This window comes from Hyperolius riggenbachi, chromosome 4, assembly GCF_040937935.1.
Source record: "Hyperolius riggenbachi isolate aHypRig1 chromosome 4, aHypRig1.pri, whole genome shotgun sequence".
Lineage (NCBI taxonomy): Eukaryota > Metazoa > Chordata > Amphibia > Anura > Hyperoliidae > Hyperolius > Hyperolius riggenbachi.
In genome coordinates, this window is record NC_090649.1 from 349,697,855 (window position 1) to 349,712,433 (window position 14,579).

The 14,579-nt window shown below is 43.6% G+C and overlaps 1 protein-coding gene across 1 annotated transcript in view; it reads right to left on the minus strand.

The window, feature by feature from the left end:
• GALNT2 (polypeptide N-acetylgalactosaminyltransferase 2) overlaps positions 1-14,579 on the minus strand; it is a 1,163,038-nt gene that overhangs the window by 781,898 nt on the left and 366,561 nt on the right. Inside the window, exon 9 of the mRNA XM_068231909.1 lies at positions 11,712-11,799. Coding sequence (XP_068088010.1) covers positions 11,712-11,799 — 88 coding nt within the window. The remainder of the gene's footprint in view (positions 1-11,711; positions 11,800-14,579) is intronic.

A 14,579-nucleotide genomic window follows, 5' to 3' on the forward strand; every position in this document is an offset into this window, starting at 1 on the left:
AAAAATAGACAAGGCACCTGGCCCGGATGGCATGCATCCTCCGGTCCTAAGGGAATTAAGTTCAGTTATAGATAAACCCCTTTATCTTATCTTTTGTGACTCTCTTTCAACTAGCAGAGTCCCAGTGGACTGGCGTACAGCCCACGTTTTCCCATTATTTAAGAAGGGCAAAAAATCAGATTCAGGAAATTATAGACCTGTAAGCTTAACCCTTTCTGGACCAGCACCCTCTGCCCCCTTAAAGAGACACTGAAGCGAGACTAAATCTCGCTTCAGCTCTGATATATAGCAGGGGCATGTGTGCCCCTGCTAAAACGCCGCTATCCCGCGGCTTAACGGGGGTCCCTTCACCCCCAACCCACCCCGCAAAAGTTGGTCGCAGACTTGGTCGCTAAATTTCTCTTCCTGGAGGCAGGGCTAACGGCTGCAGCCCTGCCTCCCAGCGCGTCTATCAGACGCGCATCGCCGCCTCTCCCCCGCCCCTCTCAGTGAAGGAAGACTGAGAGCGGCGGGGGAGAGGCGGAGATACGCGTCCGACAGACGCGCGTGGGGCAGGGCTGCGGCGGTTAGCCCTGCCCCAATGCGGAAACGCTCCCCCGCATTACGGAGGGGATTTGGGGGGACAGGGACCCCCGTTAAAGAGACTCTGTAACAACAAAAACCTCCCCTGGGGGGTACTCACCTCGGGTGGGGGAAGCCTCCGGATCCTAATGAGGCTTCCCACGCCGTCCTCTGTCCCACGGGGGTCTCGCTGCAGCCCTCCGAACAGCCGGCGACAGAGCCGACTGTAGCTTCAATATTTACCTTCGCTGGCTCCAGCGGGGGCGCTGTGGCGACTTTCGGCACGGAAATAGACGGAAATACCCGATCTCCGTCGGGTCCGCTCTACTGCGCAGGCGCCGGAAACTTGCGCCTGCGCAGTAGAGCAGACTCGACGGCGATCGGGTATTTCCGCCTACTTCGGCGCCGACAGCCATCAGAGCGCCTGCGCAGGAGCCAGGAAGGTAAATATTGTGTCACAGCTGTACGGAGGGCTACAGCGAGACCCCCGAGGGACGCAGGACGGCGTGGGAAGCCTCATTAGGATCCTGAGGCTTCCCCCACCCGAGGTGAGTACCCCCCAGGGGCCGTTTTGTCGTTACAGTTCCTCTTTAAGCCGCGCGATAGCGGCGTTTTAGCAGGGGCACACATGCCCCTGCTATATATGAGGTCTGAAGCGAGATCTATTCTCGCTTCAGACTCTCTTTAAGGACCAGAGGGTGCTGGTCCAGCAAACCGCCGCTACCCGACGAATCGCCGCAAGTTACCGTCGCTCCCGCCGTACACGCCGCTCTGTCCCCGCCGCAGGCTGCTCTCTCTGCCGTTGCTATGACGGCAGAGTGCTGTGCGCCGGTCAGGAGCCGCTTTCATTGGCTCCTGACCCTGTAACTTCATGTAAGCCAATGGGAACGGCTTACATGAATGACAGGGCCAGGAGCCAATGAAAACAGCTCCTGCCCGGCTCACAGTGCTCTGCCGTCATAGAGGCAGCAGGGCAGCTGACTGCGGCGGGGGCAGAGCGGACCGAGCGACGCGGACGGGCTGGGGCGCGCGGTCAATGGGACGTAGAGTTTACGTCCGGTCAGGACCGCAGCGCCCCCTGCCCAACGTAGATTCGTACTCGCTCGGTCCGCAGGTAGTTAACATCAGTTGTATGTAAACTATTTGAGGGGTAACTAAGAGATACTATACATGACTTCATAGTAGAAAATCTTATTTCTCAGCATCAACATGGGTTTACTAAAGACAGGTCCTGTTTGACTAACATGCTCAGCTTTTATGAGGTAGTGAACACTAATATGGATATTGAGAATGCTGTAGAGGTGATACACTTGGACTTTGCAAATGCCTTTGACACTGCTCCCCACAAAAGTCTGGTGCAAAAGTTGAGGATGCAAGGACTGGGGAAGAGTCTGTGTGCATGGATAGGGAACTGGCTAATGGACAGAAAACAAAGAGTTGTGGTCAATGGATCGTACTCAAAATGGGAGACTTATCAGTGGGGTCCCACAGGGGTCTGTACTGGGTCCAGTGCTCTTTAATTTATGTATTAATGACCTAGTAGATGCAGTAGTGAGCAATGTTGCTATTTTTGCAGATGATACAAAATTGTGCAGAATCATCAACTCTCTGGAAGATAGTGTCATATTGCAACAGGATCTGGATAGGATGGCTATATGGGCACATACATGGCAGATGAAATTCAATGTTGAAAAATGTAAAGTCATGCATTTTGGTCGTACCAATGGTCTAGCACCATACAAAATAAATGGGATACAGTTGGGGACATCAAACTTGGAGAAGGACTTAGGCGTACTCATCGACAACAACTTAAATAATTGTACTCAATGCCAAGCCGCTGCAGCTACAGCTAACAAAATTTTGGGATGCATTAAAAAGGAAATAAAAACTAGAGATGCTAGCATAATATTGTCCCTGTTTAACTCTCTAGTAAGGCCACATCTGGAATATGGAATTCAGTTCTGGGCACCACATTACAAAAAAGATATTGCAGTTTTAGAGCAGGTGCAGAGACGAGCAACAAAATTGATACGTGGGATGGAAGGTCTCACTTACCAAGAAAGGTTAGATAAACTGGGTTTATTTAGTCTAGAGAAAAGACGCCTTAGAGGAGATCTCATTAACATGTATAAATACATAAGAGGGCAATATAATAGCTTGGCGGGTGAGCTTTTTGTCCCTAGGCCTTCTCAAAGGAATACAAACATATTAGGTAATATTTGAAAGATAATTGGAGTGGGGCTGGACTCAAGGGAGTTGGAGAGTCTAAAGAGGGTTTCCTCTTTATGCTAAAAAAAGGTGTGTTTAGGTATTTGGGAATTAACCTGCCATCAAATTTAGATACGCTTTACTCGTCCTGCCAATATTGGATAATATAGGGAAAGACCTTGAAAAGCGGACCAAACATAGTCATACCTGGCTGGGTCGGATCAGCATAATAAAGATAAATATACTACCTAGGCTCTTGTTTCCAATGTCGATAATACCCATCCCTCTCCCTAATGGTGGCCAATTTATTCATACAATCTTACTATTTCTATGTAGTATAAGGGTAAATTAAGTGAATATACCGAAAGGATAATTTAGGCAGTTCCCTTATACTACATAGAATTGGTAAGATTGGATGAAAAAATTGTACCATGTATGGCCACCATAAGACCTTTTTCCAGAAACTGAGATCCCTACTAATAAAGTAACTGTATAGAGTTATATACTGGGTACCACATATAGTACAGCACCAGTATCTGTTCATACATAGCACCAGTATATGATTTATTTGGTGTGTGTTAGAAGAGGGGTAGTCTTGTATGGTGAGTGTATCCTAAACTCTATATTTAACTGAAAAAAGTTGGGGGATAGTCTTATATGCCCAGCCATCTTATACGCCGGAATATACGGGTAGTTTAATAGAATTGTTTTTATTTTGTTTGTGAAGTGTGTTTATTATTAAATTTTTGTTTTATAGGTGTGTTATTTTTTTTTAAGTAGTTGAATATTATGATGGATAGTTTTAGCTAAGTGGCAATATAATAGCTTTTTGTCCCTAGTCCTTCTCAAAGGACTAGAGGACATGATCTGCGCATGCAGGAAAAACGTTTTAGCCATTTATTTAGGAAAGGGTTCTTTACAGTAAGAGTGATTAAGATGTGGAATGCATTACCACAGGAAGTCGTTATGGCAAACTCTATACCTGCATTTAAAGGGGGCTTAGATGCTTTCCTTGCGTTGAAAGACATCCATGGCTACAATTACTAGGTAATGCCTAATGATGTTGATCCAGGGATTTTATCTGATTGCCATCTGGAGTAGGGAAGGAATTTTTCCCTTTTGGGGCTAATTGGACCATGCCTTGTAAGGGTTTTTTCGCCTTCATCTGGATCAACAGGGATATGTGAGGGAGCAGGCTGGAGTTGTACTTTGTACTGGTTGAACTCGATGGACGCATGTCTTTTTTCAACCAAAATAACTATGTAACTATGTAACAAGGATGTCATTGTTCATGCAATGTATATCCACATCTGCTTAAAGCTATGTTCCCCTCAAAATGCCCTTGAAGAGAACATCTTTAAATGTCCGGGGACTTAATTCTCCATATAAGAGACACCTTATGTGGAGGGAGATCATACCCCTAAACCCTCTATTATCGTTATCCAGGAGACACACCTCCTCGAGAAAGATTCTCATCTCTGTTCTCATAAGGCATATCCTTTAATATACCACAGTACTTTCCAAAAGAAAAACAAGGGGCGTGTTGATGGCCTTCCATAGAGACCTCAAGGTTGATCCTATTACTATTGTCACCGATCCACAGGGAAGGTATATTATTTTTGTTGGCCATATTAATGGGGAATTGCTTACATTAGTCTCTCTTTATGGTCCTAATACAGCTCAACGGGCCTTCACTCAGAAACTTTTTGCAAAAATAAAATCTATCCAGAAAGGTCTATTACTTATAGGGGGTGATTTCAATGCGTGCCCTTCTAGGTTGGATTCTTCCTCTAAATCACTACATAAAATAACCCTCATAGATAAGCAGATGCAGTAGTACAACTTATACGATCCATGGCGCATTCTGCACTCCTCAGAGGGATTACTCGTATTTCTCCACTGTTCACAAAACATACTCCAGGATAGATTTCTTCCTTACAGATAGGATACTCCTGCAAAAAGTTTCTGACACCTCAATCAGCCCCCGAATATGTTCTGATCACGCCCCAGTCAGTATTACCCTAGAAGATGGTCTCTCTATAAATTTATCACCTCACTATTGTCTGATCACTCCTTCGTTTGCAAACTATCATAGGAAATCAAAGAGTTTCTGCAATTCATTCGGACTCCGGAAGTCGGTCTAGATTCTGTCTGGTCTGCTCTTAAAGGGAAGGTTCAAGCAAAAAAAAAAAAATGAGTTTCACTTACCTGGGGCTTCTACCAGCCCCATGCAGCCATCCTGTGCCCTCGTAGTCACTCACTGCTGCTCCAGTCCCCCGCTGGCAGCTTTCTGACCTCGGAGGTCAGGGCCGAATTGCGTACATTTTTACACATTCCCGCTAGTGCAGGAACATTAACGCATACATTTTTACGCGTTAGTGGTGCAACGCGTAAATTTTTGTTCCTGCACTAGCTGGAATGCGTAAAAATGTATGCAATGTGGCCCTGACCTCCGAGGTCAGAAAGCTGCCAGCGGGGGACTGGAGCAGCAGTGAGTGACTACAAGGGCACAGGATGGCTACATGGGGCTGGTAGAAGCGCCAGGTAAGTAAAACTCATTTTTTTTTTTTTTGCTTGGACCTTCCCTTTAAAGCCTTCTCTAGAGGCATACTTATAAGACAGGGTTCCCACATCAAAAAAAAAAAGAGATTAGAAAGATTTTCCTCATTGCTGTCCCAGATACAGGACAAGGAAAAGCTACATAAAATTTCTCCCAATATATCTTTAGAAAAAGAATTTTTCTCACTCAGGCAAGAATTAGCGAATATCCTCCACTCTCAATATGATTACCTACTGCAAAAATCAAAACTTAATTTTTATTCCCAAATCAACAAGGCTGGAAAATATTTAGCCAACCTTCTACGACATAAACAACTGAAAACAAAAATTCACTCCTTGACTAACCCCTCTACCAAAACAATAGTTACGAATCCGAAACATAGCGCAGATTTATTCTGCGAATACTATGCAAAATTATATAACCTAAACTCTGACTCAACTACTCATCAACCAACTCCTGAAATAATAGATTCCTTTTTGGATTCTATTCAACTCCCCAAGTTATCCTCATCACAGCTAGATACCCTCAACTCCCCCTTTACGGAAAAAGATATTTGTTCCACAATAAAATCCCTTAAACGAAACAAAGCCCCTGGCCCAGATGGCTTCAGCAACGAATAATTAATCAAATTTGCAGATATTTTCTCAACCTTGCTTACAGATCTATTTAATAAATTTGCCTCCTTGGGCACGATCCCTCCGGAATATTTGAAAGCTATTATTACAGTTATTCCCAAGACAGGAAACGATTAAAGTTCTGTGACCAACTTCAGACCGATTCCTTTGCTGAACTCTGATATAAAATTGTATGCGAAACTATTAGCAAACTGGCTCATGTTAATTACCCCCTCATTATTAGCCCAGGATCAAGTAGGGTTTAATGCGAAACTATTAGCAAACTGGCTCATGTTAATTACCCCCTCATTATTAGCCCAGGATCAAGTAGGGTTTACAAGAAACCGTCAAGCATCAGATTCTACTAGAAGAATGGCTGCTGCCTTACGCCATGTGGAGCTCTGTCGGGTGCCCTCTCTGTTCCTTACTCTGGCCGCAGAGAAGGCATTCGATAGGGTCCACTGGCAGTTCTTAAGAGCCACTCTACTCAAATTTGGGTTTTCAGGAACTATTTGTCACGATTGTGGAACTTTCCCCGTGATCAGCGCACAACGCGTGCACTGACACGGCGGAGATCCTCCACAAGCGTATAATTTGCAGGAACCCAGCAAAAGGTGCTACGCACCTGTAGAGGGAAATTCCTGTCGGCAGATGGCGCTGGGGAGTGCAGAGGAACCAATCCTCTGTACCTCCACAAGTGCCAGACAGGAATTGTACGAAGCGCAGAATGCAATCGCAAGAGAGGCGATTGTGAATGAGATTGAGCAAAAGGGATAGGTTGTATGTGTGTGCGCCAATCCAGTCGCCACTCCGCGACCGCGCACACACAACAGCAGATACGAAATAGGAACGCGATCGCGAGAGGTGCGATCGCGAGACGTGACACAAGGCAGAACAGAATAGAATACAAGGGTAGCAAAGGCACAGCAAATACAATAAGGAGATACGGAAAATAACAACCGCTAGCTAACCGCGAACACTGCACTCATTCGCAACAGTGCACGCGGTTATGCGCCATCTCCACGTGATAAGCACAATAGAGACAAGCACACCTAACTAACCATAAACAGACAAACATGAAACAGGGGACGCGAGCGCTTGCTTAACGGTTACCTCACCGAGCCTGTAGCAAGCGCAGCGGACAAGACAGACACACGAAAAACAAGAACTAGGCAGGAAGGATCCACCGCTCTTCCGCCAGAGCAAGTGTGATCCAAGCAGGAACATAGATCAGAAAGATCCACAGCCGCTAACGCTAGCGGCTAGTGCGATCTCAGCAAGACAGAACGATTCGCTATCAACCGCCGTTGGTGACAGCGCAATCGCGACCGACAAGACAGAACAGAAGGATCCCCAGCGCTCGCACAAAGTAGCTAGCGCGATCCCAGGAAACAGAACAGAAGGATCCCCAGCGCTAGCACAAAGTAGCTAGCGCGATCCCAGGAAACAGAACAGAAGAGATAGCTGGTAGCAACCGCTGCACCAGCTATACTCCAAGAACATAGATCAGAACCATTTCCTGTCAACCACCATAGGGACAGGACAATGGCAAACAGGCAAGACAAGACAGAACAGGCAATACAGATAATACAACCTGACTGGGCTAGAAGGGGAGCCAAAAGCAACCCCCAGGAATTAACTATACTAGATAGCAATGGCTGACACTCCAGCAGTGTCCATCAGGAACTGAGCAAGGAAGGGAAATGACCAGCAAAGCATTCTGGGAAACATAAAGCTCTTATAGTGCCAGTCATCAAAGAAGGCAGGTAGGGGATTTGCATAACGAATGTATGCAAATTCCCCAGCAAGAGAACAGAACAGAAACTTGCAATGAAAAGACAGGTCTCTGTTCCAGAGACCTGCAGCCCACAGACTAGAGGAATGGACAAACAGCTGTCTGCCTGTGCAGCCAGCTGAGCGGATCATCACACTATTATATCTGCTATTATGGCTTTGTACACCGCTCTCTCTGCCCAAGTCAATGCAGCTGGCTTTATATCCAATTCCTTTTCCATTTCCAATGGAACACACCAAGGCTGCCCCCTGTCACCTATCATTTTCGTGTTAATCATGGAAAGGCTTGCCCAAAAAATACGTTCTAATCCTCTTATTACAGGTGTACAGTACAAAGGCTCCTCCCATCTCATCAGCCTATTCGCAGATGATGTAGCTTTATTATTAACAAATCCACTGATTTCCCTCCCATCATTACTGCAGGATTTAACCAGCTTTGCAGATACATCTCTGTACAAATTGAATCAAAACAAATCTATAGGATTAGGCCTAAATTTATCCAATGATCTAAGTTCTAAACTAAGACAAGCATTTGCCTTTTCTTGGGCAGAGGAAGCGGTTCCCTACCTAGGTATTCACCTAACCAGATCTTCATCAGCCCTATTGAAGTATAATTTCATTCCGTTACTTTCAGAGGTTAAAAAAGAATGCTCTAATATGTCTAAATTTCACCTCTCATGGTCAGCCAGAATAGGAGATTTCAAACTATTTATCCTCCCAAAGATCCTTTACATTTTCCGAACCCTACATATTGCTATTAATAAAACTTGGTTTATTGTTGTTCAAAAATGCACCAATAACTTTGTCTGGAATGGAAAAAAACCTCGTACCTCACACAAGATAATGACCCTATCAAAAAAATTTGGAGGTATGGGTTTACCTTGTATGAAATCATATTATAAAGCTGCAAACCTAGATATGATCAGACACTGGTGGTCTTCAGATAGACCCTGGGTACAACTTGAACAACTCCTCACAGGAGCAAACTTGAGGGACTTACTAACTAGCTTTATAATGGGGGCAAAACTTCCCCAAAATCCATATCCTTCCATACAAGCTTCATTAAAAGCACGGGAAAGCTTTTTTTAAACACCCCCCTCCCAAATCTAACTCCACTGTAATTCAGACTAATTTAAGAGCCCTCAGATATTTCACACCAGACCTAAACCTGTCGGTATGGAATCAACTGGGAGGATTCCTTCTCTTGGTAAACAACCAACTCAAATCCTTCAGTTCATTAAGCAGCCAATTCCATCTCCCCCCAAACCAACTCTTTACTTACCATAGACTGTATCATCTGATCTCCTCTAAAAATCTATGTCCACCTTGTATACAACCTGAAATTTTAACCATGCTTAACTTAGATTATCTATAGATGGTACATAACTCCGAGGAAGATTGCCTCATTTGCACCTAATGCCTCCCCGACTTGCTGGAAGTGCAACTCTGAATGGTCTGAATTTTTTAAATATGCATTTGAAGGGGGTATACTATGAACATTTTTTTAAATTATAAGCTTGTAAATAGTGGACGCAAAACGGAAAAAAATGAACCTTTATTTCCAAATAAAATATTGGCGCCATACATTGTGATAGGGACAAAATTTAAATGGTGTCATAACTGAGACAAATGGCCAAATAAAATACATAGGTTTTAATTATGGAATTATGGTAGCGTGGATTATTTTAAAGCTATAATGGCCGAAAACTGAAAAATAATGAATTTTTTCCATTTTTTTTCTTATTAAACCTGTTAAAATGCATTTATTAAAAAAAAATTCTTAGCAAAATGTACCACCCAAAGAAAGCCTAATTAGTGGCTTAAAAAAGAAGATATAGATCAATAAATTGTGATAAGTAGTGATAAAGTTATTAGCGAATGAATGGGAGGTGAAAATTGCTCTGCATAAGGTGAAAAATCCCCGCGGGCTGAAATGGTTAAGCAAATGTCTGCTTCTGATATGTGCAATTGTAAGGTTTGGCGTTATTATACCATTCAAATAGACTTTTTTAGCAGAGCTTCCTCTTGGACACCAATATCAACAACAAAAAGATGTAACATAGCAGATGTTAGTACATTCCTAACGGATTATTAGGAACACCTGTTCAATTTCTCATTAATGCATTTACAGGTGTGGTTCTGGTCAAGACAATCTCCTGAACTCCAAACTGAATGTCACAATGGGAAAGAAAGGTGATTTAAGAAATTTTGAGCGTGGCATGGTTGTTGGTGCTAGAGGGTCTGGGGTCTGAGTATTTCACAATCTGCTCAGTTACTGAGATTTTCACGCACAACCATTTCTATGGTTTTCAAAGAATGGTGTGAAAAGGGAAAAACATCCAGTATGTGGCAGTCCCGTGGGCGAAAATGCCTTGTTGATGCTAGAGGTCAGAGGAGAATGGGTCGACTGATTTAAGCTGATAGAAGAGCAACGTTGACTGAAATAACCACTCGTTACAACCGAGGTATGCAGCAAAGCATTTGTGAAGCCACAACACTCACAACCTTGAGGCGGATGGGCTACAACAGCAGAAGACCCCACCGTGTACCACTCATCTCCACTACAAATAGGAAAAAGAGGCTACAATTTGCACAAGCTCAACAAAATTGGACGTTGAAGACTAAAAAAATAATGCCTGGTCTTTTGAGTCTCGATAGAGTCAGAATTTGGCGTAAACAGAATGAGAACATGGATCTATCATGCCTTGTTACCACTGTGCAGGCTGCTGCTGGTGGTGGTGGTGTAACGGTGCGGGGATGTTTTCTTGGCACACTTTAGGCCCCTTTGTGCCAATTGGGCATTGATGGCTGGATAATGGTTAAGGGCTCTGCCTCTGACACGGGGTTCGAATCTTGGCTCTGCCTGTTCAGTAAGCCAGCACCTATTCAGCAGGAGACCTTAGGCAAGTCTCCTTAACATTGCTACTGCCTATAGAGCGCGTCCTAGTGGCTGCAGCTCTGGCGCTTTGAGTCCACCAGGAGAAAAGCACTATATAAGTGTTTGTCTTTGTCTTTTTGTCTCTGTTTAAATGCCATGAGTTACCTGAGCATTGTTTTGACCATGTCCATCCCTTCATAACCACCATGTACCCATCCACTGATGGCTACTTCCAACAGGATAATGCACCATATCACAAAGCTCGAATCATTTCATATTGGTTTCTTGAACATGACAATGAGTTCACTGTACTAAAATGGCCCCCACAGTCACCAGATCTCAACCCAATAGAGCATCTTTGGGATGTGATGGAACGGGAGCTTCGTGCCCTGGATGTGCATCCCACAAATCTCCATCAACTGCAAGATGCTATCCTATCAATATAGGCCAACTTTTCTAAAGAATGCTTTCAGCACCTTGTTGAATCAAAGCCACGTAGAATTAAAGGCTACCTGAACTGACATTTGACATAATGAGACAGACATGTGTATGTACAGTGCCTAGCACACAAATAACTATGTTTTCCTTTTTTTTCTGTCTTTGTCTGAAAGAGTTAAATATCAGGTATGCAAGTGGCTGACTCAGTCCTGACTCAGACAGGAAGTGAGTACAGTGTGACCCTCACTGATAAGAAATTCCAACTATAAAACACTTTCCTAGCAGAATATGGCTTCTGAGAGCAAGAAAGAGGTAAAAAAGGGGAATTTCTTATCAGTGAGAGTCACACTGTAGTCACTTCCTGTCTGAGTCAGGACTAAGTCAGCCACTTGCATACCTGATATTTAACTCTTTCAGGCAGAGAAAGAAAAAAAAGGAACACAGCATATTTGTGTGCTAGGCACTGAACAAACGCATGTCTATCTCATCATGTCACATGTCACTTCGGGTATCCTTTAAGGCAGTTCTGAAAGCAAAAGGGGGTCAAACACTGTATTAGTATGGGGTTCTTAATAATCCTTTAGGTGAGTGTATATTTGAAGTTTCAATAAAAAATAATTGTTAAAACTAAGTAGTAACATACATTAAGTATACATACCTGATAGGAGTTATTGGGTTTCCTTGCCTTGCTCTTCTTTGTTCTGGTGTCATATAGTCCCACTTAAATACAAGGTTCCAGTCAAATCCTGAGAAGAAAGCCAGGAAGTACTGAATTATAAAAAGTAATTATACCATTTTGCAAACTGTAGATCTAGTACCTAGGAATACAAACATATTAGGTAATATTTGAAAGATAATTGGAGTGGGGCTGGACTCAAGGGAGTTGGAGAGTCTAAAGAGGGTTTCCTCTTTATGCTAATAAAAGGTGTGTTTAGGTATCTGGGAATTAACATGCCATCAAATTTAGATATGCTTTACTCGTCCTGCCAATATTGGATAATATAGGGAAAGACCTTGAAAAGCGGACCAAACATAGTCATACCTGGCTGGGTCGTATCAGCATAATAAAGATAAATATACTACCTAGGCTCTTGTTTCCAATGTCGATGATACCCATCCCTCTCCCTAATGGTGGCCATACATGGTACTATTTATTCATACAATCTTACTATTTCTATGTAGTATAAGGGTAAATTAAGTGAATATACCGAAAGGATAATTTAGGCAGCTCCCTTATACTACATAGAATTGGTAAGATTGGATGAAAAAAATTGTACCATGTATGGCCACCATAAGACCTTTTTCCAGAAACTGAGATCCCTACTAATAAAGTAACTGTATAGAGTTATATACTGGGTACCACATATAGTACAGCACCAGTATCTGTTCATACATAGCACCAGTATAGGATTTATTTGGTGTGTGTTAGAAGAGGGGTAGTCTTATATAGTGAGTGTATCCTAAACTCTATATTTAAAGAGGAGCTGTTAGGTATAAGGTCTCAGAGAAAATAAACACATATATCAGTAGCTAAAGATTGGCTGTACTTACATTACATATGCATTTCACTGTCCACGTTTGGATTTCACAGAATTTGTATATAGTATATGCAGAGATAGATGCTCCTGACAGCTCATGGCAGGCTCCATGTTTTTCTGTCAAATGTGTCGTCATGTCCTGCCTGCTTCCTGATCACAGATAAGCTCCTACTTGAACAACACAGTGTGCAGTGAATATTAATGAGCCATGTGGCTAGGAACAATAGCTGACTCCTGCAGAGTACTCTGCCCCGAGATTTATCAGTGTTACACGCTGGACTGATTACAAGCTTCTGTAACGTCTCATTAGCAGCCGAGGGGAGGGCCCCAGAATGCTTTGCAGTTTAGTATGCGGCTTGCGTCTTTATGGGTCTATAACAGACTTGCTGATAAGCACACATCAAAGGTAACTGAGATTTTTATCTTCACTAATGGCTTTTGAGCTTCCTTCTAAACTGTTTAACACAGGAGAATAGAGGTTTAAATTAGCTTCTGCAGCCTGACAGTTACTCTTTAACTGAAAAAGTTGGGGGATAGTCTTATATGCCCAGCCATCTTATACGCCGGAATATACGGGTAGTTTAATAGAATTGTTTTTATTTTGTTTGTGAAGTGTGTTTATTATTAAATTTTTGTTTTATAGGTGTGTTATTTTTTTTTAAGTAGTTGAATATTATGATGGATAGTTTTAGCTAAGTGGCAATTTAATAGCTTTTTGTCCCTCGTCCTTCTCAAAGGACTAGAGGACATGATCTGCGCATCGAGGAAAAACGTTTTAGCCATTTAGGAAAGGGTTCTTTACAGTAAGAGTGATTAAGATGTGGAATGCATTGCCACAGGAAGTAGTTATGGCAAACTCTATACCTGCATTTAAAGGGGATTAGATGCTTTCCTTGCGTTGAAAGACATCCATGGCTACAATTACTAGGTAATGCCTCATGATGTTGATCCAGGGATTTTATCTTATTGCCATCTGCAGTCAGGAAGCATTTTTTCCCCTTTTGGGGCTAATTGGACCATGCCTTGTAAGGGTTTTTCGCCTTCCTCTGGATCAACAGGGATATGTGAGGGAGCAGGCTGGTGTTGTACTTTGTTCTCTGGTTTAACTCGATGGACGTACGTCTTTTTTTCAACCAAAATAACTATGTAACTATGGTGATGTATTGTATGTATGTATGTATGTAAGTAAGTAAGTATGTATGTATGTACCGTATTTTTCGCCGTATGAGGCTCCTTGCACACTGAAAATCCGTATTTCTATTCAGATTCCGTTTCCGATTTTCAATTCCGATTTTCCCTGAGTACATTCAACAGAAAAACGGATCAGAAAACGCAGCATGCAGTAAAGATTAAAAATCTGAATCGGATGTAAAAACCGATTAAAAAGCGGAATCAGAATCGCAAATGCATGCAGTGTGCGGAATATAAGACGCACCTAGGTTTAGAGGCCAAAAACCAAGGAAAAAAAAACCTTAACCTGGTGCATCCATATTTCAGGAGCATCTTGTACATAACCTACCCCAAATGGTGTCCTTCTGTGTCCCCATGTGTCCTCCTGTCATCCCCAAGTGTCCTGCTGTCTGCCCCCAGGTGCCCTGCTGTCTGCCCCCAGTGTCCTGCTGTCTGCCCCAAGTGTGCTGCTGTCACCCCCATGTGTCCGCTGTCACCTCCATCTGTGTCCAGTTGTCTGCCCCCAGTGTCCTGCTGTCACCCCTATCTGTGTCCCATTGTCTACCCCCAGTGTCCTGCTGTCACCCCCATCTGTGTCCCGTTGTCTGCCCCCAGTGTCCTGCTGTCACCCCATCTGTGTCCCGTTGTCTGCCGCCAGTGTCCTGCTGTCACCCCATCTGTGTCCCGCTGCGGCCAACTAATCACCCGCTGCCGCTTGCCTCTACCCCCTCCTGTGTCGCCGGGTACCCCCACCGTGTCAGCAGCGGCAGCAGCTTACCTCCTCCATCTTGCCCGCGGCGATTGAAGACTTCCGGCTT